The sequence below is a fragment of the Tympanuchus pallidicinctus genome, unplaced genomic scaffold (genome assembly GCF_026119805.1).
Source record: "Tympanuchus pallidicinctus isolate F22 unplaced genomic scaffold, pur_lepc_1.0 scaffold3, whole genome shotgun sequence".
NCBI lineage: Eukaryota > Metazoa > Chordata > Aves > Galliformes > Phasianidae > Tympanuchus > Tympanuchus pallidicinctus.
This window is the reverse complement of record NW_026294747.1, coordinates 10,051,123-10,078,790: the sequence shown is the minus strand read 5'-3', so window position 1 is coordinate 10,078,790 and position 27,668 is coordinate 10,051,123. Positions and strand designations below refer to the sequence as shown.

The following is a 27,668-nucleotide window of genomic DNA, read 5'->3' as shown; positions in this document are numbered from 1 at the left end:
ATTCTGGTGCTTATCCTAGAAAGTATCAGTTAGCTATCTGAGAAGCAAACAGAAGAAAAGGAATCACAGTATGTAGAAATGCTGATATGAGCTCACCTGCTTAGAACTGAGACTGAAATTGCAGCCTTCAGCTCGGTAGTGATAACTCTTTTGGAAAAAAATGATGAGTGGAAAAAGAGACTTTTAGAGGTCTGCTGTCACGTTTTATAATGAAGCCAAGAAGACAAAAGTAGCAAAATACATACACAACCAGCTCAGACTTGCAGCTTTATGATTGTTAGTCTCCTGTTTAGATTCTGCTGGAACTAGCTCTACTCCTGCACCAGCCTGATTGTACTGTGAACCTGGCAGGCAAGGGTTGAGAATAAAAACTGCAATGAATTGTGCTGACACAACATGTTTCCTCCAGAGAGGCTTTACACTGAGTAAGCGCGCTGTCTGCCCAACTTTACAGATGATTAAACAGAAATGCTGAGAAGTTAAATTACTACTTCAAAATCAGAGTAGGAACAATATTGGGAATTGATCCCAGGAATAAAACCCTAGCCACTAGCAAAGAACAGCAAAGAGTTCTTCAGCTGACATGAGAATTTCACTCTTTCAACTGTGCCTCTTGTTTTGCATATTGCTGGATGTTGCATTTTCTGCATCTAAACTGAATATGCAGGGCAGAATTATAACTAAACAGACATTTTGTCTCAAAAACATTTTGTGTTTAAGAGATTATTTTTCTTAAAAAAAATAATAATAATAATAAGGGACACTGGGAAAACAATTGCAGACTTACAGAGGAAATTAATTGAGATATCTGTGATATAATGGCATAAAGTTCATATAAGGACATGTGACTTTGGGCCTTGTTTTCATTTCTGCATCTTAGTGGTTGTCTTGTTTCTTGCTTAATTTCTTAAATATATTGTTTAAAAACTTAATTATGTAACGTATCACCTCCATTTCTAACTGCATTAGCTGAAAACATGTTTTCTCAGCATGATGCAGTAAACATTAGAATAGATTGCACAATTTTGGTGCACAGTTTATCAAACACAGTTTGCAGCCAGACCCAATAGTCTGATCACCAACCTTTGCTCTGTCCCTGGCTGCTTGTGTAACATGCCATAGGACACAAAGTCCCAGGGTATCACACATATTTATTCCCTATGAAAGAATAGTTAGTTGATGGTTCAGCAGCAGAAGGGATATTCCTCTCCTGACTAAGCAGGAGAGGCAGCCTCCCACATTATTCTTTTGCTCCTAGAACTTAGAAAACCGAAGCAAGAAAGACTCCACTAACTGCCTTCCTCACCAGCAATGATTTTATCTCCTACTTCTGTCAGGTGCAGGGAAAATGGCATCTTACACAGACTTCATTGCTCAAATTCCATTCTGAGCCCCAAGTTCTCCTCAGACCATACTGACTTCCAAACATAAGGGAAAATCTGGACAGCCGTTTAACAAAATGGAGTCAGGAGTCTAACAGTCCTCATGATGACAAGCAAAAACAAAAAGAAATTGACAAGGAGTTATAAGTTCCTCAGCATTCAAGAAAGACAGGTTGAGAGGTAGTATTGCAACCTGGCAGGAATTTTCATAAGATGTCTACAGGTCCTCTCAGTATTCTTCTCTTTAAAAAGAATGTTTCCAAAGTCTTTCACTGAGAGCTAGGCATCATTTAAACATCTAAACTTCTTGACTTTCAAATAATATCTGTCTCTGCTCACTTTTTGACCCTGCAGTCATCCATGCAAGGGAAAAAATGTTAAGAGATTCCAACCTTAACTGAGAAAGAAGATCTCAGCTTCAGAGCCTGCAGCATCTCCCAAATGCCAAGGAAAATGGGAAGAATTTAGGAGAGGGAAGAAAAAGAGAGCAAAAACAAAGCAGTAACTATATTGATTTTCACCTTCTAGCTTAAAGCTTTTCTCCACTTAAAACTTTTTCAAAAAATAACTCACTGACTTTAGACCTAGAAGTAAGCACTTTAAAATCAGTGTGTTCACTGCACGTTAATTCTTTGTCCGCTTGAATAACAGAAGATCAGAAGATGTTAGACTTTACCTCCACAGCTTCACAGGTGAGGTGAGAATACTAGCAACACTGAGGAGACAAGTGGGAATGCAGAGAGAAAAAAAAATCTTTTATATAAATGTGCCTTGCACAAACACACATATTTCATATTTTTCTATGTAGAGGTGGTTAAAATGAAAGGGGCCCTAAATGACAAGGATTTTTGTTAGAACCATTTTTCTGACAATGCTTTCTCTCCATTAAGACATCTGACATTATATGTATATACACACACACATTAAACACATACGTGTTACATGAACATAAGCAGGAATCTGTCTGAAAGATGTGCCTTTAAAGTGCAAACCTGCTATGCAGGGGAAAAAAGAAAAAAAAGTATCCACATTAAGAAAAATAACAGAGAACACACTTGCATCCATTTTGACAGAAAACTAGAGGTTAAGCTGTCTGGAAATTAAGGCTTCATCTGACATCTCTTATGCAAAGCATTCTGTTATAAAAATAAGCAATTCCACTGTAATACTTCTGGTTACAGAAACAATGCCTGCTGCTGCTATTACATGGTCAATTATTATGTTGTCATTAAGTCCAACAATGCGATTTTTGGTTTCTAACCTCATCTAAGCTAACACTATCTGGAAAGTGAAAGAGGGAGTCAGTTTTCAGACAGTGAAGGCAGGAAGTTTATCATTTGCATAAAACAGCTTCTCAGAAATCAAAAGACAAAACATTTCTAGAGGAGCACAAGCAGAAAACTACTTTCTGCAGGCAACAAAGAATGCATTTGACATTCAGCTCCTGAGTGAAGTGCTATTCATGCTACCGTGGAGGCTGTCAACTAATCAGTGCTAGTTGTCCTTAGAAAGGCTTATGGAAAGCCATCCTGTGACTTTCTGATGACAGAAAATGGCACAGATGAAAACAGAAGACTGACTTTTCCTTACTTGCGTACGATGTTTTATTTTAAGTCCTATGTGAGAAATGGGGCTCTAAGTTTCATGTGCTCCTTTATCACATTTTAACATTATTAGATTGTATTTTGCTGTATTTTCTATGAATGCTCTTTCTTTGTTCTTTCACTGCTTCAACAGTTAGTATAGTTTAATTCTGCTGTATTTATTTCAGCAGACTGGATGATCTGATCATTCAGAATGGACATTTGCCCATAAAAGCGTAATCCATAGTGGTAGCACATTGCAAAGTAAATTTTTGAATAAAGAATTTCCAAGCCTAATTAACTTTATGTCCTTAGGTGAATGTACAGCAGATGAGACAATGTATATGAAAAAGGTACTATGTACATAAACAGAATTAAAGTATCTCTATCAAAAGTCAAAACAGCAATTTAGAATACCCTTTGAAAACAAATGTACTGTTATTTTTCTCCCTAGCCAGGTCTCTGTTATCCCCACTGCAACAACTAGCCAGAGAAAATTAAAATGCAAGGTATTCCTTAGAGCTAAGATAATTGACAGAATCTGCCCTTTAATAGAACACTAAAACAACTATGCTTTTGAAAGGTAAACAATCCACTCAAACACATATTTGTTCAGGACTTGGAAGGAAGAATTCTCCAAAGGCTGTTGCCTTATCAGATCTGCTTGACCAGTAATGCCAACAGCTCTTAAAGTCAAGCAGAGCAGCACTCAAGTTCCACCTGAGCAGCCAGTGCTCAGTAATGGAGCAACCCACCATATCACAGGTCCATCACTGCAGAAATAAGTAGGAGTCAGCTCAGGAACTTACTGTGACAAACCACAGATGCCATCACAACTTTTTTATCTACTTTTTTATTCCAGGAAGGAATGGAAGGTGTTGCTTGAGAGGAAATCACTAGCCATTCCAAAGTTTTTTCTTAATCTAGATAGATAATAAGATGTCTTGTAACCAACAAATCTTCAGAAGGCCTCTAACTCATCTGTTACCTAATAAAGTCATAAACATTTCTTTAGATGTCTGCCTTCCTAATTTGAAGAAAGGGCTCACCACGGAGCAGACTGCCATCTCACTCAGAACAAAGGTGAAGGCATAATGAAATAAGGAATTCAAATTGTGAGAATATATGAAGAACAAAGACAGAAAGTCAAGAAGAATTATATATATGAATTAACAGTATAAAGCCATGTCTAGAACCACACCACAACTGAGGTCTTGTTTGCACCAATACAGCAGCACAGGAAGGACAGTAATTAGGACTTGATCCAAAGCCCACCAATGTCAATGGGCTGAGGATCAGATTCTTATTCGGCTCTTGGAGCTAATTCATCAATGAACTTCAAATAGTTTACATAGGCCTTGATATATCTATATAGTTTAACGGTGTCAGAGCTTTGTCCAGCCAAGTCTTGAATACCTTCAAAGAGAGATTCCACAACCTCTCTAGTTCACTGTGTCAGTGCTTGACCAGCTTCACAGTGGAAAAAAATAAATCCCCGTATCTTACAAATATGGGAAGTGGCTTTTTTTCCTCATAAAACCACATTCAGACTTCAGAATGCAAAAGAATGGGCACAGATAAGAAAAAGCCACATGTTAGGATGAACGAAAGTGAAGATAGGAAATCAAATTAGTTTTGCCTACATCAAGACAGACAAGGTGCTGAAGCCAACTGATTTTTGCATAAATGTGCTCATAGTATCTTGCTGAGAAGTCACTCACCTGATCTCTGGAATATGGAGTATCCACTATGTGTTTGTCTGAACATGCTGCTAGAAGAATCTTCATAGCATTTAGCTGAAGCAACATTTCACAAGCCATAGTATCAAAGAAAGTAATATTGGCAAGAGCTGCTGAAGCCAGCAGGAAAACTTCACCAGATGAGGCTTCTTGGCACAGCTCTAGGAATGCAGAGAATAAATTGAATAAAAATCATCCTCTCGCTGCAAAAACACATTTGTTTCAAAGCAGTATTTAACTGTCTGCAGTTTGCATTAGTAATCCTTAGCCAAGTTTGTAATGCTCAAGACAGAAGCAGAAACAAAACAAAATAAAAAAAAATCTTAAGTTGGAAATTATATACTACGTCACATTTTGAGGGTGCTTTATAAACATTAATAACATTAGACATCTTCGTTTGTGCTTCTGAACACTAAAAGCAATTGTTTCCTGAGCATTCATCTAAGTAATGAGAATATCTACCTAGTATATCATTCTACAAAGAATATTCCACTGAATGTTGTTCAACACCTTGATATAAATGAGATGAAATACTACAGGCAGAAGGCTGACAGCAATTGATCCATAAGAGAATATTTCACCCATATATCCTGCTCTTTAGAACAAACTGCATACATTTTGCCCATCTCTAAGCCTATTACTTTGTAGTCATCCTGCGTATTTTCCATTTTCGATAAGAAGTGCTGAATTCATGGTTATCTTTTAATTCCTTGCACACATATATTCTAAGTAAGATCTGAATCACCTGGCAATAACACTCCAGACTGTTTTAAAAATTAAACATATTACAGTAATTCGATTACTGAGCTATAAATATTGAAAGGATACTGGTGTGTGATTATTGAAACAGCTCTCCCAAAGTTACACATGGTTTATTTTTAATGCTCACATTTCCTGAGCAGAGTTTATATTACTAAAATTGAAGTGAAACTGGAGCACTGACAATCAGAGAAGTTCTTCTCCTGCTAATCCCTTCTAGATGGCTTATTAAGGTAGTACTTCGACTATAGTGCATTGCAATAACTGCTAAATACATCTAAAGTCTGCTCAGATGCCTCTAGCAGTCTACTTACAGCAAATATAGAAAACACAACAGTCATAAAGGAACAATTAGAAAAGACCCTTTTAGAGACAAATATGAGACAGGAAGATCCTTGGCTCAGTTCATTTGGAGGTTCTAATGGTAGCATAGCACATGGATATTATTTTCATAAATACGCATACATTTTACTCAAAAATGGACAGGAGTTAAAACTATTATGTAAGTGCAGAACGCCCAGCTTCAGAATTAAAAAATGGCCAAGTTCCTTAATCTGGAAAGCAGAGAATAGCAAACATTCTTTACAGAATGCGGTTAATGGCAGATCCCAGCCTTAAGCTGCAATTTTAACTGGAAAGACTCAGAAGAACTTACTAACAAGCGCTGTTACAATTTCTTCCATGTTTTCCAGAAAGCTGCTGAGATGTTGAGTGAATGTGAGATGTGGAGATGTGATCTGTGCAATTACTGCCGCTGCTTCTGCATGAGTGGCTTCTGAATGGGTGTTATCAGTAAGAATGTCAGCCAGGCACAGTATTCCATCGACCTATGGAAAAACAATAGGTAGAGGTTGGAAATACTCCAATAAATATTTTTGCAAACACAGAGGGGTTTTACAGTCATCTTTTCTGGGCTGTGGATTAACTACTCAGTTTATTTTGAATGACTTAAATTTGGTGGCATAAGAAGTTTCAATTCAGAAAATAAACTGAATTCAGCACAAAAATTTGCTGACCAACAAAAAGCCTTTTGTTTACTTCTCCTGTAATCACAGCATGGTTTGGGTCAGAAGAGACCTTTAAGACCATCTAAATCCAGCCCCCTGCTATAGGTATGGACACCTCCCTCTTGACCAATCTGCTCAAACCCCATCCAGCCTGGCCTTGAATGTCTCCAGGGAGGAGGTTGCTCAGCTTCCCCGGGCAACCCATTCCAATGTCTCATCACCTTCACAGTAAAGAATTTCTTCCTAATATCTAGTCTAAATCTTCCCTCTTCCAGTTTAAAGCTATTTTCCCTCATTCTGCTGACATTATTTTTGTCAAAAGAAAAAAGATATTATTCTCTGAGTGGTTAGGCCCTGGAACGGGCTGCCCAGGGAGGTTGTGGATGCCCCGTCCTTGGACGTGTTCAAGGCCAGGTTGGACGGGGTCCTGGGCAACCTGATCTGAATGTGGATGTTTGGTGGCCCTGCTAGGCAGGGGGGTTGGAACTACATGATCCTTGAGGTCCCTTCCAACCCGGGTGATTGTGTGTGATTCTGTGTGACAGAAGTCTCAATAAAGCACTCCTCCAAAAATAAGCCCTGATAAGCATTTGTTAACTGCTGCTCTTCTCAGACTTGTTTAAAATCTTTTGAATGTATCCCATCGAGAGAACTGAGCTCAAGTGTGCAAAAAGACATACATGGGCAGATTTTTTGCCAAATACTTTCTGAACATGTTGCAGGTTCAGAAAGTACCACTACAGACAGATCCATAAACCATGACAGATGAGTATGCGTGGGTTTTGTATTAGAGCTAGGTCCATTTATCCTTTGTTTATTCAGAAGAGGAACAGAAACATGGTTGAAAGTTACACAGATTTATGCTTTTAGAATGTCTGATGTGTTCTAAACTCATTGTTTATGTAGATTAGCTGAATACATCACATATGCACACACTGGTCTGAATTACTGGAGATTCATCGACACAATGAAAGGGTGGACCAGAGTGGAGCCAACAAGATGCTTAAACTGCACAGATGTGTTACTTGTTAACATTTGAAGCCAGCAAAGGAAGGTCCTCTGTGTACAAGGAGACAATCTAAGAACTTACAAAGTAACAGGATTTTGCTTCTACCCCACTTTTACATGTTCCTGAATCATACATCATACTATTCAAGCATGTGTAAAGGGAACAAATAGAGCATGAATGAGAGAATCACAGAATTACAGGGGTTGGAAGGGACCTCTTGAGATCATCGAGTCCATCCCAAAAGATGCACGTAATGTCAAATTCGCAGAAATTCACCAACGAAAATCTTTATATGGATAAACTATAGGGACAGTTTACAAACTTCATTGAGTATCTGTTTTAAAAACTGATCTTTTTACTTATTTGATGTTCTGAAAGAGCATGGAGTCAGTTGCCTTATAAGCTACTTGGACTTCATAGATACCAGGAGAAATTATCAAGAACTTATCTCTGAAATACACTTTAACAGTCAAACAAAACAAAAAACTCATAAAGCATCTTACACATATTCTGACTTCATTCTCTGTCTATTCAAAGCTTCCTCAAAACATACATCTTAAGCCTTATTTTCTCCACAAAGTATATTTACCAAATTTCCAACTCATGTTTTTATTATATATTAATACATAATGTTATATCCTGCAATGAGCATGAATTAAACTATTTTTTAAGCACAAACAATTAATATCAATTAATATATTTTACAAGAAAAGATCTCAGGTTGGTGGGAGCAAAAATCAGCCTCTGGAAGATCTCACTGGGATGCACTTTTTAATAGGCAGTTGACTATATCATTGGAACTCTAAAACAGATAAATAAAAAAGAAACCTATTTTTTCTTGTAGATTACAAATGGTTTTCAGTAGAGAACCTGAAGCACTGGCAAGAAGAGGAAGAATAAATTTTCGACATTAAACTTTTCCTTGACAAGCTTTCAACATTAATCTACCTATAGCAAAATATTTCCTCCTAGTTATGGCAGAATTCTACAGTTTGAAACAGCAGATTCACATCATTCTCCTGGCTTCACAGTATATTAATAGATCTCAGTGTCAAGAATTAATATATGTCCTCACAAGATGATTCAGTAGCCAATGTGTGCTAGACAATATCATATGCAAAAACACCCAATTTTGTCACCTTGAAACTTCCCCAGGTCACACCTTGTCTGGGGCCTGAAGGATACTAACAACAACAGTCAGTATGAAAATTTAAAGAGATTCCAAGGCAATAAAAAAATATATATATTTCAGAAGAAGCTACTTATAAGATTTGGTAACAGGATAAAGCACTACTTAGCCCCAAATTTACTGGTTGAAATTCACTTGGCCAACTTTTTTTCAATGACTTCAGCAAAATGACCTTGGAGTAGTTTCCTGCTATTTGAGAACAGGTATTGGCTTCTGAAAGAAGTACAAGCACAGGATCGGATTTTTCCAACAGCACTGATTGCTTATATATACACTACAAAACACAAGCCACCAAGAAAACAAGGTCTGTATTCAACTTTTAAATTACATATCTGATTTTTCATATTTACTAAGTAATTGTGTTTGGAAGTGGGAAGTTGCTTAATTGTAAATATAAGTGGATTTATTATTTTCTTAATAATAAATAAAGAATTTATTTCTTAAATCCATAAAAGCCAGCACTGGTTAAGTTTCCTCCTTTCAATTCAAAATATGATAAAAAAAAACTTACAAATTCTGCCTAAAATACATTCTGTACCCTTTTGGCTCCTACCTTAACTACAGAAGTTAAAATAAAATAATTCTGCCCTAGCAGGCCACCCCATTTATAAGTGTCTAGCAATAAATTTTAAAATGACAGGGGAACAATCTAATAAAAGCACTTTAACATCCAAAAAGAAATTGCTGCTCAAAGCATTTTTATAATTAGCTTTCACACTGAAAGGAACTTTGGATGACTGCCCTGTTTTCCTTTTAATTTTGGTGGAGTAATCAGCTAAATGTCAAATCTGTTCATCACCCTGGCAATACAAAAGGACCAGTTAGCCAGATAACGCAAACAAATGAATTCCATGAATGCAATAAGATGCTGTGGAGACCCTGCATTTGAGGAATGGTGTTCAGTAAATGCTTGATCACTACAGTTTCAAAATTGATAAATGGAAAAATGCCAGGAACTTACATCCTTATAAGCATTGCTCTGTTACATAAACTTCATCCAAGTGACAAAAATAAATACTTGACCACTTTACTGCATAGATAAAGTCTTCTGAAAGGAAATCATTTATTTTCTCTGCAACAGGAACGAATTCTAGGGCAGCCCTCTTCCTTCTTAGGAAGCACACCTGTTCCTTCTCCTGAAAATTAAGTAAAGCTAGACATCTGTAAACATGCTTGAACTGTCTTGAGTTAAATGCTGGCAATTCATAAAAATATCAATACAGAACTTGCAATGAATTGCATTATTGGCTTTCCAGTTTGAAATATTACACTCAAGACAAGTCTTAACTCTCTGCTTTCCACAGTGAGGCAAACTTGAGCCAGTGATCAGATGTTCTGCAAAGTGCTTTGCAGATAAAAACTGCCTTTGCTCCACTGAGAAATATGCTGATTTATACCAGATGAAGTTATATTCACCTATTTTTAAAGTGTGATGATATATCAGTAGAGTGGTGCCATTAAAATGTCCAGAAATGTGATTTCAAGTAATCAAGGCTACTGCAGAAATTCCAAGGCAACAGCATTGAGCAATGAAGAAAACACAAAGGATTTTTGTAATGATTGTTGTACAGGGGCCATGGGACCTTACAAATATAAGCCCTTCTTTCATACTCAACAGAATAGTACAGAGCTGAGTAAAGGCTGAATGGTTACCAACTCAGAAGCATTAAAACTGGCAGTTGTCTTAGTTATGCATTTAAAGTGACTTTGAGTGGGTTCATGGCAACTTCAACTAATAGTATTAAACTTCCATCCTTCAGAAAGGTATTTGCTCTTCCTGGTGCTTAACGATCAGGGGTCAATGTGAAGATGATCCGATCTATACAGGAAGTATTATCAGATGCATTTAAAAAAACAAGAGTTTAGCATTTCAGCCTCAGGTTTGCATTAAAATAGCAATGCCTAAGTAGCAACTGTGCAGCCATGTTGTAGGAAGATTAAATGAGTTCCTTCTTCTGGGCTATAGAGGAGTGAATATGATAAATCTTATACACACTTTTATCTCCTTTAAGCCCAGGAAAAGCAATCACCTCACAGTGAATGTACTATGGCATTTGGAGATGATCTAATCTTGCTGCACATAAGAAACTGGAGCTAAAAGAAAGCAAATTTTTTGTGTAGAAAGGATGGACAACATCAGTAAGGCAACACCCAGACATCTTTGTCTCCGTTTTAAGAATGAGGGAACAAATGGCTTTGAAATCCCTCAAGTCTGAGGATCAATAAGCATGGTTAGGGACTAAATAATACTTTTAAATTATTATTTCGATATCTTTTTAAAAAAGAAACTACGCTACTATTAGCCTAGCAGTTCATATCTGCCCAGGTCACATTGCTTCAAACTACCAGCTGCCACCCAAAGATACATCCAACTTTCCCAATCTACTTCCTCCTATGCCTTCAGTTCTGTAGGATAGCTGCTGAGTGGCTACAAAGCGCAGGAGAAGAGACTGAGAAGGAATTCTCTCTCAGTTATGTAGATGTCATCTACAGTACAGATCCTTCTACTCAATATTGATGTTTATACGTGTTGAATTAGTATATCCTGAGAAAGCAGAGGAGAAACCACCGTGCATAAATTACTGCAGTGACATGAAAAAGGAAGGGGTTTGTAATAGTCTTAGTACTCAGCATTTGTTAAATTATTTCTTCTCCTCTGTCATAGCTGGAAGAATCACAATAATGACCTATCTGAAATCTCAGGAGTATACAAGAATAGGGGAGAAATATTTCTGTTTACATAAGATAGAGATGAATTTCTGTAAGCTCCATGACATGTGACAGAAGCCAAGTATCTCATCATTTTCTTGCCCTGCATTTTGGTGGGTTGGATATGCTGGCTTGTTTTAAAGTTGCAAGAATCTATTCCTATTTGTAGGAATTTCTTGATATCTGCTTCATAAATTCCAGAAAGCATAAGTTTGCTTCTTTTAAATAATGGATAAGGCTTTATGTATTATACTTTGGGGTCTGAATTTCATTAAAATGAAGCAACACAGGCACAAAAAGAACTCAGCAAGAAGATGAGAGGAAGTGTCATGAGTTATATAATAATGCTGAACAAGATTCTGGGAACTGAAGTCTGAATGAGGGAAGGACCGTATGTAAGTAGTGTTAACATAGCCCTCATTTTTATTTACCCTGGGGGATCACAGTCTGAGTAGGAAAAACAAAAAAACACAAAAACAAAAAACATCTTATTCCTATAACCAAACAGGGGCTCCAGGGTTTTGCATAGCAAGGCACTCCAGAAAATGAGATATGCTCACTGAAAAAAACATGCTCGGCCCATCTAGTTTTAAATAAATAATGTCACAGACACTGCATGGCATGAGGACATATTCTCAAACACCCGGTGTCTGGCATTTAAAAACAAGAATGCTCTTTCAACACATTTGATTACATTGCATTGCTTATTTTTGGCGACACTGTGCATTTCATTTTTAAGAAGTGTTTGTTAGCGCACCTCTTCATGAGCAAAAAAGCAAACCACACGCAAGCCATGTTTTTTAGAGGACCCTCTTCATCTATTACAATAATGAGGAAGTGCTGCTATCCAAAAAATGCAGCATGGAGGTCACAGCCAGAGAATCTGTCATTATCAACGAATCTAACTCTCCACTGTGTCTTTCTTCTCTCAGCAAAAAGGTCCTGACAGTATTTCTGCTAGAAATGTAGACGTCTAAGCCCAAATTTTAAATCTTAACATGATATGCTTAGACATTAGACATTAATAAAATAATTACTGCTGTAACTTCACATACTTCTTCCATCAGACTAACATTCTCAGACAGGTCAGTAGAATACAGTACCAAGAAGTTAGAAAGAAACATAAACCTATCCTGTGCTCAGGGGTGACAATGAAAAGCCATGGCAGAGAGCAGAGACCTGTATTAGACTGGGCAGAAAGTAGATGGGAAATTACAAGGTGCTTCTTTCTTTACTGCTAATTTAAATATGAGATTCTGCAAATTCATTCAGAAACAGAGACCCTTATGCAAACAATTTTCCCTGCAAGTATCCCTCACTTCAGGGATGTCTCTAAATTTAGCCTAAGAAATATCTAATCTCCACAGGATACAAGGTCTCTGCAGTTTTTGAATCACATGTACACTGATTAAGTACACCGTAGCTATAAGACACTTACCTAATAGAATGCACTAAATATATACAGCAGCCTGTTAAAAATCAAAAACATCTAAATACATGTAACTTCCATAAAGGACTGTGCTTTATTCACATTGCCATCTCTGAAACTACTTACTGTTTTTAAGAGGTATCAAGCATTAATAAAATTGTTTGCAACATTCATTACTTCACGATGGCTGTTCAAATTTCTTAATAAATTAATTTAAATAAATTAGCTCCAGAATTGACCTTGTATATGCAAGATTTTCATTGGCAGAGAAATTTTACAGGCAAGTTATAGAGCTTTATGATAGCCATTTATAATGAAAACACTCTCAGCACTTTAGCTATAAAACTTCTAGTGAGCAACTCAATAAGAGTCCATTCGTGTTGTAATAACAACAGAGGAAATTGCTATATTTATTTGAAAAAGAATTAAAGAAAAAGAATCTAAAAAAGTAGCAGTTTTCATCTGGTAAAAATTGATGGAACTTTCCTGGCTGCAGCAGACTCAAACTATGTCATCCTGAGATATCTCTCTGGACAGGAAAATCTTTTGGGTCTCCTACAAATACTGATTTATTTCTATGGCAGCAATGTCAATAAAGAAATTTAAGAATTGCTTTAAGTATAAGAAATTTGGGTTTAGGATCAGCTGTTTAATGGGATCCTTATTAGCAGTCAGAGGTCTACAATGAACCACTAGATGAAATGATCTCAGCATTTTTCTCTCCATTAGCATCTCCCAGCACAGTCAAATATAGCTGCTGTATTGATTCTGTAATAGAAGAAACAGGGGCAATCTTGAGGGGCTGACAAACTTGAATCTTTTTATCACCAGAATGTTGATTTCTCTCCTATCAGGTCTCAACATAAAGGAGCATATTATCAAGGAGAGCAAACATAATTAAAGCTAAGCTAGTATCTGAGTGCTGCACTGAAGAACAAAGAATCACACAAATTTTGTTAGATTTCCAATGGAGATTATGTTTTGAACAAGCAAAGATAAATACAATGGAACACTTGGACATTGGGACAGTCCCAATCTGCATTCAAAATCATATTTGCAAGTCAGGCTTATTTTAATAGGCCATTATCACATCTTTCTCTGTGCAAAGAGAGAAGTGCCTGCCCCTCCAACAACAGGAAGGGTGGGTATGGCATATAGTTGTGCCAGGGAAGACTCAGACTGGATACAAGGAAGTTCTTTGCCTCAGGGTAGTCAAACTCTCTAACAGGCTTCCAAATGAGGTGCATCAGGAGCATTCAGGAGGCATCTGGATAATGCACTCAACATGCCGGAACTGTTTAGTTGGGCTTAATTGATCAGGTAGTTAAACTCTGTGTTCCTTATGGAACTGAACTATTCTATTAGAAAACCACAACAGAACTTGAAATTGAATTATTGAGTGAGCAGAGTCCAGGTTCAATAGGCCAGGACATTCTTAAGTTATTTTGGATGGAAATGTTTTGTTAAGGCAAAAAGAAAAAGGAAAAAAGTCAACTTGGATTTCATCAAAGAAGCTAAACGTATGTTGTTGAAGAAAGCCCAAAACACTGCCTTGATTCTGCCACCCAGTCAATGTCTGCTTGGGGCCTTTTTGTTTGTTTGATTGATTTTAATAATCCCTTAGCTGTGAGCCAGTATGATCAGTGTTAGGATAATACTCACAAGAGGTGTTGTGACAATAGGAACCTATAATTTAGCAAGTAGTAAGTATTACAACCCCTAATAGCACTCAAGCTTTACTTCCCATAGGCAGTAAAAACTGATTCCACATTTCAAACTAACCTAATCCTTCACATCTGTAAAGTACAAATCTGAGCTAAAAACTGCATGTGAACAGGCTTCATCCTGCCATCTCGCAGTTTGCAAGTAGCACAAGAAGAACTGCTGCAGCACTGACAACATTGTGAGGCATCTAAAGGAGAAACCAGAAACGGGTGACAACTGGAAAAAAGGGCATATAAGCATGTCATTCTGACACTGAGGCTAATCAATACTGTGTCCAAAGAGCATAACATGATCAAAGTATACCTAACTTCTACAAATAGTTCAAACTCTGCTAAAAATTGAAGGTATGTGGCAACATTCTCCCCACATCTTTCTCACTCCTGGGAAAGCATCACAATATGGCTGAGCTAGCATTGTAAGTAAAAGTGACTGCTACGGGAGCACCAGCACAAAAAAATTGTTTTATATCAATTTCACTGTTTTTATTAGAGGTGAATTTAGCATACTTTGGGTGTACAGTCTTTGACAGTGTCTGATGGAGACAGAAAGCAACGCAAAGCAAGACTCCATATAAACGATGTACCACATGGAAAGTCAACAAGGGTCTTGGTGGGGAAAAAAAAATATATGTCAGTGCAAATATTTTTTATAAATAGCCTCCAAAAATAAATCTTGCACATCTTGTTATTCTTTATCCCCATACTGGAAGCCTTCAAACAAATATTTCAGGCCAATATTTCTTATATATTCTCTACTGACCTTTACTTATAACTCACTTCAGAAGAAAGGATGACTAAAAGTCATTCAAAAATTTTGGCTTAGTCGAATCCGTGGTGTACCAAGGACCACTGTTGAACCCACTATATTATGCTACAGGCTTAGTTCCATACTGAATAGTATTCCTTGTATTTCAAGTACGTTAACTCTCTGACAGCCAGAAGTCAGATTGTACCCTAATGAAGTCAATGATAAAACTCCTTCCAGAGGAAGACGACTTAATTAACTAAAAATTTTTCCTCATGTCATGTAGTCCAAAATTTTACTGTGTCTTAACATTTCCAAGTAATCTCAGATTGTATGAACACCTGGAGATATTCTGTTCACAATGTCTGCTATGAATTTGTTTAATAACATAGCCAACAGTTATTACACAAAATAATTGGAGCTTTATTTTCTAAATATTTATGTAATGGTCACTTTTTTGCAAAGGACTCCGTGCATGCATGTGTGCGTGAAATACTTAGCATCACAGATTCTTGGTATCCAACTGTTCTTTTTCCTACAGCCTAAGTCAAATACCAAAAGTGTTAGTTACCATACAGTTGCACTACAAAATAATTTCTGTATTGTCAATAGCAAAGACAGCAACAACGCTGATGAAGAATTTAATTAAATGATTTCTCTCCTCACCTAAGATTTCTTTCTGAAAAACTATGAGCATAAGTTTGTCACAGTAACATGAATTTTGTTAACTGAAAGCAAAATCTATTCAATCCCAAAAGTTCAGGTGGAATGTACAAGAAGTGCCACAGTTTAATGGACAGATTGACATTTATGGCTTAGATCCTTGGTTGTCTTACTGAAGAACACCATTAACCAGCATTAAAATACAAAAGTCATTACAAACGAAGGTGAACAGACGCAGCAAACACAAGACAGTACCTGTGCCAAGCAGGGAGGTTTTTTAAGGCTGAGTGCAATCACGTTTCTGTACAGAACAGCTGACCATAAACCAATCGGCTTAAAAATCCAGTCTAATCAGACATCTTTCAATGAGCTTGTACAACTGATCTTTCTTAATTCAATTGTAAAAGTTAATCCACTTTACTGAAAAGGATTGTTGCATCCTTTCCTATCTATCCATGTTTTTCTCTCTTCTGGTTCACTGAAATACCTTCTGTTAGGATAAGCTTACCCTGACTGGCTTATATTTAAGATTAGAAGTCAGCACCCACAGTTTACTTTGAAAACTAAGAGAAAAATGGGAAGAAGAGAGCAGTGTCATCTCCTCCTTTTCCATTACCGCTTTTAGCAACTGCCATACTTTGTTTCTTTTTTTCTTTTCTTTTCCTGAGAAAAAATACATTGTAATTATGTGTGTTCCAATTACCTGCCCTTTTTCAATATAATAGTCTTCATCTGTTTACTTGAATTTCTCTGTCCTAATACTCTTTTCAGTGCCCTAGGATCTGAATGCTATATCTTCTCCCCACAACATTTTTGAAAAGTCTTTTAACTGCTTTGCACAAATGAGAAAGCTCTCTAGCAAAGAAGTAGTAAAACTGTGCTAAAAATGACATGGAAGTGCATCATTTCACATTTAAAGGTGCTCGAGGCTTCCCTGTTGCGAGGAAAGATGAACTGAAGGGAAACAACTCACAGATTTCCTACTCTAAGTCACAGTAGCATCTTTTGCAGTTCAATCGAGAAGGCAAAGCCAGCACAGTAAAGGCACAGAGCTTACATAACTCTTTCCTCAATCTAGAAGGTGGTGCAACATTATGGATCTGCCATGAAGTTTATTTCATACACTTGAGGCAACTTATTCCTAAGCAATTTAGTTTTGCTCCTGCACCCTACGCTATAAAATAAAGATAAAATCTACTTATCTACCTCTACATAATTCTTGGATAAATACCGTTATAACAGTGCTACCTATTATTATTAAAACAAGCAGTCATTTAGTCATTTAGTCATACAGGAGGGTATATCTTACACTGAATAGTAACCTAATCAGTAGTAAGTTCTGGTAACTTAATGGGATCAAAAAATCTAAATTTAATTGATTTTAATTTAAAAGTTATTTTACCTGCAATATTTTGAGTACATTAACACTTCATTTTTGGGAGTCAAGGGTCTTTTAACAATGCTAGTTTTGCACTCAGTGAAGCTATTAGAGTTTGCTGTTAGTCGATATATAAATGTTCTGATATTCTAAATCATTAAAATGAGAAGTCCAGTTTATAGATAAGAGTGCTTAAATTGGTAGAATGCTCAGGTTGCAGATAGCTTTGGTCTGCATACACCTACCTTTCCAAATCAGTGCCCGCAGCCTTAAACTCGAGATAGATCTGCACAACCCTTACCGGGAACCCAGCAACAGAAACTTTGCCATAATTCCAGCCTCCACTGGGTGCCACTGTTGTATAACACAACGTGTGAATTATGTTGCATGAGTCACATTTCTTGAGTGACGTTTTCAAGATATATTCAGTGAAGTTTTCAAGATATATTCAGTTGTCGCTCATTTTACGTCCCTAAAATCCCACAGAATAAGTCTTTTAGAAATAAATTCAGGTAGGATTTCATTACTCATAGAACTCTGCAGGTACAATGCTCAAATGCATAGTAGCTCAGATTCTTTCCTTATTTGTACTTTAAAAAGCCTCCCAGTGCTGTGACCAGAGCTGCTCCTCCATGCTGGCTGACAATCAGCTTAGTGCCCTACGCTGAACTATTTGTTTAGTCTCTGAAAGTTAGCTGATGGCTACCTACTGCCTTCTGGAGTGCTTTCATTTATCACTATCACGAGAGTAAATCTTTACCAAAATCTGTAAGTGACCCTAACTACACATGTTTAGTGAGTGTTCTCCAGTTGTGAATGCACATGAAGAGATGATGATAGCGCTGAAGATACAGTACTGGTCTACCTTTAAATTTAATAACAATTAAGTATCAATTTTATGGAATAGATACAATTTCCATTTGATGTTTTGTGTATACCCATCACTTTTTAAATATCACATTTCTTTCAGGTATGCTGGAATCAAAAATACTGAAACGTTTATTATTATGTATCACTGTAGTCACCTTTAGGTTGCCTGCTTGGCAGCATCCCAGCTCTCAGATTCTGCTGTTTCCTTTCCCCAGACCTCTGATAAACAAATAGTAAGACTTAGTTTTCTGTCTTTCTTAATGAAAGACACTGAGAATTTACACTAAAATGAAAAATTCTTTAAGGTGAAAGGAGGTTACAAGGAAAAGTTATGCTGTCTTTTCATAGTAGAATCATTTCTCACTCTAACCATTAGGTTGAACAGATATAACCACAACTGTTTCAAGTTGCTGAAGACAAAGAAAGCAATGTCTCTGTTTATGAAGCCTGCTTTATAAACTTCTGGTCTTTCCTCTCACTCCTCAGCAGCCTTTTCTGATAGACAAACGGTTGATGATATTGTCAAGTACAGAATTTTCTATAACCATTGATATTTGAAAGGATCTCAGTCTTCTTCCAGAAGAAATCCAAAAGGATTTCTAGAGTTCTGCCAGATTCTGAGAGGTTTTCCTGCAAACCTCTGTCATGCAGTTCTGGAGGTTTTGAACAAGCCCAGTGCCCTGAATACTGGCCGTTCCTGCACCACTGAGAAACACACAAGCATCAGGCTTAGGTCACAGAGAAACAGTAGTTAATTTAGAAAGGCAAACTCTGTTCAAAACACTCACACGAGGTAAGAAAAAGAAGTAGCTGCAAATCCTAGCCTTGCTAGCGTTCCCTTGTCAGTGCACAGGCTGTGGTTCATCAGATATGGCAAACTCTATAGGAATAACTATTACCCACATAGCTGTTCCCATTATGCCTACTTATCAAATCACATTAAAAACAGCAGTAAGATAAAACAATTTCTACCTGCTCTTTATATTGATATGTGGCTACTGCATACGTGTGTGGACGTAAAGAAAACGTCACAGAGAGGAAGATCAGCTTTATAAATCAATTAATGCTATAACAAAGCTGGAAAATCCCCGTCTTTCCAATAACAGCTTATCTGAAATGGCCTCTTCAAAACAGTAGGAGAACATGACAGTCCTAATTCCAGGGATCTAGAATGTAGGTGTTCTTTTCTGCCTTCCAGGGTCTAGAGAAACTACTAATACCAAGCTACCTAAAATACATTCCAAAGGGGTTTTATTCAGCCTTCAGAGCAGTGGCTAGACTTGAACCTCAGTATTGCTGTCTCTTGTTTTACCTATTTTCTTTCTCTGACTACTGTGATTTTCATTAATTTAGGCCATGAGGCCTAAGTTAATTTGATCCAAGGAAAACGTGGCAGACTGTAGCATTACCCCATACAGACGAAGATTTGTAGATAACCGAATGACCAGGTGATGATGTCACCAAAAGGATCCATCATATGTAGGTCTTGAATGGCTCTCACAACACCTGTTCATGTGGCAATGTCTCCAGTAGCACAGGACACAAGCTTCAGGTCCACAAGCATCCAACTCTACATCACCCTCATTCAGACTGAGGCTGCCATTCACTGTTCAGAGGTTGGTAGGAGAAGATCTAGAGTTCTGAAGAACAGAGGCAACACTTATGACTTGCGTCTTATTAACAGACAACAATAGCATAGGGACTAATAAAACAGATTCTGCTTTACAAAAATATCACTGTTTACAGCCCCTGAAGTCAACAAGCTGCCCTTCTCTGCCTGTTAGTAGTTGCTATCTTGTTTTAGGACAGCTTAGCTATGGCATAATTGTTTTCTTCTTCAGCAAGGTCACAGAAAATTTTATGAGGCAACCTTCTCTCACATCTTCTCTAGGAGAACAAAGTAATAAGATGAACCTTCAAAAATGGTGAGACTTCTACCTTCTTAGTGATGGCATCTGCGGACAAAAGATCTGCTGGTCTGACAGAGATTCTTTCCTCCTTATGATCATTGTCAGGTCAAAGTGTAAAAGCTGATAGAGTTAAATCGAACTGGCTAAACACAAAAGATACCAGTTCAGGTTTACGTCAGCCCTGATGAAACTCTGGACTGCCGCTACCTACCAGAATGTCGGTTGAAGAAGGAAACCTGCTATTATACAACGTGCAGCAATGCATCTCTGAAAATCAAGAGTGATTTAGCACAACAGTATGCCCTGATCAATAAAAAGCTTACTCATCTATTACCAACAGCAGCAAAAGAACAAATGCTACAGTCCTCTGTAAAGCTCTAAACAGTACTAGAAAGGGAAGGAACAGTCAGTGAAAGAGCTGCTGTATGGGACTTAAACAACAGATGAGAGGTAAGAATCAGTCGATATATGAACGATGCTGTTAGATGCTTAGCTTTTCAAAAACATGAGTATATCTTAAAGAGATGAGACTGTTTTTATGACAGCTCATTAGGTTTTAGAAGATGCTTTATGAAACATGAAAGTTTTAGTATAAATCAGGCAGAATGCCAGATGTAAGTGGTTTCCTGCAAACAAGCCTAAGTAAAAAAAAAAAAAATACACTGACACACAAACAGGCCTCTACACCACCTGCCATTAATTATTATTTAACCTTCACTGTTTTAACAGATATGAGGAGATTCATAGGTATCATGGGTGAGCTTCAGCTAAGCCACGTGCTAGCTCTTAGCTCATTGGAAATATGAGGTAAGAAACAAGTTATACAATTAACTTATTTTGTTTTTGTTGGGAGCACATGCAGGGTGCTTTACCTAAGTGATTCAATGCTTCCAGCCCTGACATCAAATGTATGTCACTAAGAACGGTTGCTGAGTTTCAGATAGCCAATTAGCTGAGGCTGAGTTGTAAAAGAGTACTGGAGGGAATCAAACTATGTCTGGGAAAAACCTTAGCTTGCAGTAAGAATTAACAAGACAGAGTCAGAATACAGTGATACTGACAGATAAACCATGAGATCAGTTTGCATTTGTATATTATCATTTTAGTGAGAAAAATAAAATGCGAAGTACTCATTATTTAAGCTGAGAAAATCTTCTGGCCATAACTGATTGAAGCTGTTATCATAAAAGCTTCTTCTATGTACTATTTTTCTATTCTGTAAAGCACTTTCTCACATTGTTGCAATAATAGAAATAGGAGGAAAAAAAAAAAAAAAGAGAGATTTTTAACCGCCTATTTTGAAACTAATTTTGGGAATTATTAAGTAAAAACAAGGGGAAAAAAAAAACCTCAAGCAAATGTGCATGTATAAAATGAGATTTCAGAAAAGGTGAATTTCCAACTTTTTTTTTCTAAATATGAAGATCCAAAGTTTCCATTTTGGGAGAGCTACTGAGGCATTATTTGCAAAGGATCCTGCTCAAAAGCTACAAAAGGTCCCTAGTTTACACAACACCACAGGAGGACTCCTCACTGAGCAGGATTCTTAACTCCATTGGAACCCAAGGAGGTGTGGAAAGGCTCATGGAAGTACAAAAATTACAGAAGTGATTTTGGAAAGAGAAAAAAAAAAAGTTCTAGGCTGAGCATAAGCTGAAGTTGCTATGTTTTACAGCTTCAGCTACTGCTAAAAAAACAAGTCAAGGAGGTAGCAATGCTGAGAAGTGAACTCAGAATCTGTTCAACAACTTTCTGCAGTTTTCACTCCCTGACTCATCCTAATAGATGATCAGTATTTATTATCAGATCAACATAAGATCAACATAAGCCAGACACTTTGGCAGCTTCCATCACGTTATCCTCACGTATGATAACCAGCTCATCTACAAATGAGTTAAAAACTCCAGCAGATGGTAACAGATAGCTCAGTATGTTCCCACTGGCATGGTCCACACAAAAGAAAAGTAAGTCAGCTGGAACCAGGAGACTTAGTTTATTTGGTTGAGGGTGGGGAGTTAGTCATTCAAGATTTCTGTAGCGTATAAAGAAATGTGAGAAATTCTGCGTAGTTTAGTGAAGCTGTAGTTAGAAGAATGAGGAAATTATTTTCTTCCCTTTTTGCTTTTTAGTAATATGCATCGGTGAATGTTCCATGCTTCAAATATTGTATGAAAAAAAATTTGAAAGTCATAATTATGCAAGCAAGAATAGATGACCAAGAAACAAGGTAGAACACTAGAAAACTCCAAGAGTTATTATTGAGTTCAGGAAGGAAAATAAGTGTGGAAGAAACAGAAAAAGTAATGAATTTGCAGGTTCCAGAGATACTCAAATCCCTGTTCTGCAACCAAATCCACATCAGTACATTTTTCTTCAGTTTCTTCAGTTACTTCTTTCAGAGTCTTCTGAAATCACTGAAGTTTTAGGCAAGCTCAAAAGTCAGCCAAACGAAATGCAGAGGCTCTGAGCAGTAAGCTCTCTCTAGACTTCTCTAATGAGTCACAATAATCATGAGCAATGCTGAGTCATGAAGCCTGCAGCAGGATGGGTCAGTTTGACTCGTATATATAATTTCAGGAGAGATTTTGTGAGGGGAAGGCTAGTGTGTCTATCTTCTTAAATAAGTATTCTCACCCCTATCTCTCCTCCCTCACACTTTATTGTGGCTCCATTTAAACTATTTAACATGTAGGACCTAAGCACATTCAGTATGTGTTTACAGGTGCGTTATCATCACAAATGCAGATAAGCAATGCAACAATTTCCTGCTGAGTGGGAAAAGAAAGATTGTGAAAGCTGCTCCTTTGATAGGCCATTCTGTAAGGCTGCATCTTTCTGGTTTCTTTTCTGCCTCTGTCAGGAACGGAAGGAATATTTGAGGTCCAAAATAGCTCTCTGCTTCCACTTTTTTAAAATGCTTCAATTGATTCTCATTAATCTCTGCCTTCAGTTTAGGAGCTGAGTAAGCTGCTTCTTTCATCTTAAAATTAAATTTGCTTGATAGATTATTATTATTATTATTAGGTAGGGAAAACCCACCTGTCATTAGATGTGTTGGCTTCTGTTACTTCAGACGTCACTCATGGATCATTTGCTGCTCTCGTCATTGTCACTGGTTAAGGATTATTTTAAATCCTTACAGAAAAACCATCATCTGGTAATTTCCAAATTATTTTTCATTTATAAAATTCTCTTAACACCGTGACTTTTGAAACATAAATCCAGAGCTATTTGGAGAGCTTTAAATAAAATACTTAGCGAAATATAAAATCAATAGTTAGTATAAAATACTAACATAACTGACTGCAAAAATGATGCTTAAATTATATGGGAGCCAAACAAGTGCAGAGTGGGAACCTGGCACCAGCTCAAATCTTCAAAAGGAATTTGTTGGGAATGGCAATCTACAGGCACTACTCCAATTTGATCTTGCACGGTGAAGAGTACACCTCAGTAAATTGGCATAGTCTGGGGATTTTTCTTTTCAATTTTCAGAACCCATTTCAATGAAATGTATCTTTTTAGAACACAAAGAAAAAAAATCTGAAGACTTAATCTTCCGTACCAGAGCTAAAACATTACAGGTATATAAACAGATGAATTGAGGTGTAGATGAGAAGAGAGATTGTTCCTCTGAAGGCTAGAGTACATCTGGTTTGATCAGCTCACACTCTGCATGAGCGCTACCTCTGGAACAGGGACAAGACGGCACATCACATTTGTTCTGAAACCATCACTGTTAGTACTTGAATATCACTAAAATGCCTTCTCCCTACCAACTCTTACAAAAGACACCACAAAAGCAGAATCTAATAGAGCTGCTTGACTACAGTGAAATTTTTGCATGTGGATGCGTTATCATACATCTGTGCTTAAAAAATATTCCACTAGGAGAAAAAGGTAAAAAAAAACATAATTTTGTGGGTGAGGATTCTTATGAAAGCCAAAAAAAAAAAAAAAATCAATAATAATTCCTTAAAATATTCATTCTTGGGTTAGAAGACATCCTGCCAGTTTATTTTTTTTAATTTATAAATGGCTTTGTATATAAAGCCTATATATATATATACGTATATATATACAGTCAGTTGCATCTCTATTGAAAAGGCAGAGGTGTCTCAAAATGCTCTTGCACCTGTTTGAACTGACTCAAAGTCTTACTATGCTCCTTAGCATAACAAAGGAATATTTATTCTGCAAGATTTATTGAAGTCTGAACACACTTGCAGATGTGTAACTCTTGATATTTTAAACAGATAGTGGTCTTCTTCCTTTCAGTGAAATTACATGCGAAGGCTAAGCACACGTGTAAACGCTTGCACCACAACTGATATCTAAATGATGATTTACCAATGAACAGAATCTATCCTCTAAACAACATCTATTCACCAACTCCATAGCTAAGTCTCACGCTGCCTGACTTTAGTAGTATTATCAAAATGTTTATCTCCCATGGTATGCTCTCTGGCTCCTTTCTCCCTCTTCTGAAACCTATAACATGATTAAAGTGAGGCAAGGTTTGTAAGAAGAGGTAATATCTTTTATTTGAACAACAGATACAGATCCCCTTAGACCATCGAGGCTACAACAATACAACTACTATAATTTAATTTGCCATTTTAACAGAATTGGAATAATGGCAGTGACCTCAGCCAAAGCATTCTGTGAGTTTTTTTTTTTTTTCCTAGAGAGATCTGCCATTGCCCATAATCCTGCACTAACATGTCTGTCATGATTCAATTCCACATCTCTTGAATTAGTCTGTCAGAAGAAAAAAGCCACCTTGCTTTTCTGATTTTCTCCCTTCCTGAGAAAACGGGTATTACCATTAAGTAAACAAATTTCAATTTGCTGCATGTTTGGCAGGTTTTTAACAGAATAAAAAGATACTGCAGTGAAATCTGCAAGTATTCTTGATCATCATATTTTCACACTGTTTTTTCAATATACAGAAACTTGTCCTTTCCACGACTTCCAGAATGCTTTGCCCTAGAAGTGCAAGAGGCTGCCGTCAGTTTTTTCAGGAATGGTCAGATTCTGTAAAGACCTAAGACTTGCTACTCTTGCAACCTAACCTAAACACCACCTAATATATACGAAACCAGCAGTGAGAAAGGGCAGTTCCTGCACTTCCAGATATGATTTAATGAATCTTGCAGGGGCTTTGACAGAAATGTAATTTGCCAAACCCAGCACATTTTTCTCTGCCAATTAATTAAACAGCTTTACCGAGAAGTGTCCAGTAAATTAAGGAACTGCAAGCCTAGAACTTCACATTATCTAATTGTGCTACGAACTCAGATACTGAAATAGCCTCTTTGATAACCAGGCATATCTATGTGAAAAGCAACTTCTGAAAATGTTGTTTCCTACTCCGTTCCTTAAGGCTGACGTACTTCTTTCTCAATGTAGCTCCTGATTCTCCTACAGCCTACACCTGCACAATTGCCCAGCAACTACAGTAAGACAGTTCCCAGCTTTATTGCTAACATGAAGTGTCACCATGCTCTGCACCATGTGTCAGAAGTTACTTGTATTAGTCTTTAAAAGTTATGCTCCTCCATAAAGAATCAGAAGAGAACTTTATCCATTCCTGGCTTTTGTTTGCTATTTCACAAGCACAGCTCCAAAGCCAGCCTACAAATGGCCAAGGAAAATGAGCGAAAACAATGCTGTTGGATACAAAAAAATGCATCCTTCAAAACAGAAGAGGTGGCTTTTCAGACAGAGATGAAAGAGGAATGCATCCTTGAACTCTTTTCATCTAAATCATTTCACATGCTCTTAGCATGTAAGCCAGTGTTGTGGTTTTAAGCATGCAGAAAGTCTCATCCCATCCAGGAAGACCAACATTTTTCCTGCAATAAAAATCTCCACCCTGGACAACAAACAAGAATGATCTTCTCTTCACAGAAGTGCTGAGATTGCACTTGTCAGTGTGAGCCTCGAAAAAGTGAGAAAGGAGTATAACCTCCTGTGTTATGTTTTTGTGGGAGAGAAACAAGAGAAGGGTCCCTCAACCTCTCCTCTTCAAACGATTTCTAGGAGTCCTTAATTTTTCTTTTCATGCCCCACCTTGTCCTGTCTCCTAGAGGAGATAAGACAATGTGAAATAAGACTTGCTGTGGATTAAAAATACATTATTAAATTTTTATTTTCTTGATTTTTTTACCTAAAATAATAAAAGACACCTTGATCTTTTAAGCTCCTGAGTTCAGCTTATTTGAAAATACAGTATCTATGTAATCTCTATCATCTTACGGGGCCATCAAATTCCTTGTCCAGAAACTAACAAGCTATGAAAATACCAAAAGAGATCATAGGAGATTTTTTTTTATACATACACATTAATCAGATAAAAAAAGAAATTAACGCAGTGCTAATTTTTAAGCTGTTATTGTACTGTCCTACCCAAGTTACTTATGCTTTCGTAATCCAGATGCTCTCCCTGACTCTTGCTTCTATCTCAGCCTATAGCTACACAAACCTCAGTGATTCTAGCAGCTGAGAATTAATACATACTCCTTTATTCATCTTAACCACCCTGAGTTTTCAGTTTCAGATGTTAACTTCTGTCAAAACCAGAGTAACTCCATTTCAAACTCATTGCATTAGCCCATGTTCAATCAAGAGTCATGAACAAGTTTTATCTGCAAGTTCTGTAATAAACACTTCACTTAACTCCCAATAAGAGCTCACTGAGAAAAAACTTGTTTGTCATGATGGACAGGCGGAAATTATTTACTGTAAGATCATGGTTCTTAAAAAGTAGGCTGCATCCACATCAAACAACAGACAATTTTTAGACAATTTCTCTTTAAGAAATATTCAAGAAATGTTTAGTTTCCCAGACACAAAAATTTTAAACTTCCCCTTTCTTTAGATTCTTTTTTCTGGAGATAAGTCATTTGATTCAATGCGCTTGAAATGAAGGATTCAAAAGAATTTATAACTTAGATTTAGACAATCTTTCTGCCATGTCATTTATTAAAAAAGAAGGTTTTATTAATGTAACAATTGTTACTAGTTATTGAACTAGTTTCTGCAAGTAAATACATACTGCACAATGTTGATATTTAGCTGCTTAATGTTTGCACAAATCATTTCTTTGGTGGCAGTCGGGCCTTGATCTAAGTCTCAGCTGAGTTGCAGGTTTTTAACAAAATAATGTTCCACGTGAATAAAAATGGCAGTACATTGCTCTGTCTGATATTTATTGCTGAAGTGTCTCTGCGGTTCCTTTATTGCAGCAGGAAAGTTAGTAAAAATCATATAACTGAACTCCATCACAAGGCAAAAATTAGAAAGCCATGCCTTCTAACACCAGTCAGCTAGAAGCACTGTGTGGACAGATGTGAAGCAGAGAAACTACCACAGACATCAGGCTTTAATAAGGCTGCATGTCAGTACACACACAGAAGACTTATTGAGAAAGCACTGCAAAACAGAAACTCAGTGCACCCTTGGAAAGTGAAAGGGTTGAAGAACTGCTGTGGGCAAATGATGTGCTGAGCTGTAGGCTTGTATTCAAATAGAAACCCTTTTTACACACAGACTACTTCATATTAGAGA

The 27,668-nt window shown here is 37.1% G+C and overlaps 1 protein-coding gene across 7 annotated transcripts in view; it reads right to left on the bottom strand.

Annotated features, from left to right (window-relative positions):
• Positions 1–27,668, bottom strand: part of INSC (INSC spindle orientation adaptor protein) — a 120,412-nt gene that overhangs the window by 16,507 nt on the left and 76,237 nt on the right. For all 7 annotated transcript variants that reach the window (XM_052694953.1, XM_052694950.1, XM_052694948.1 and 4 more), the window contains 2 exons: positions 6,119–6,290; positions 4,687–4,865 (listed from right to left, as the gene is read on the bottom strand). In XM_052694953.1, the coding sequence (XP_052550913.1) occupies positions 4,687–4,865; positions 6,119–6,290 (351 nt within the window). The remainder of the gene's footprint in view (positions 1–4,686; positions 4,866–6,118; positions 6,291–27,668) is intronic.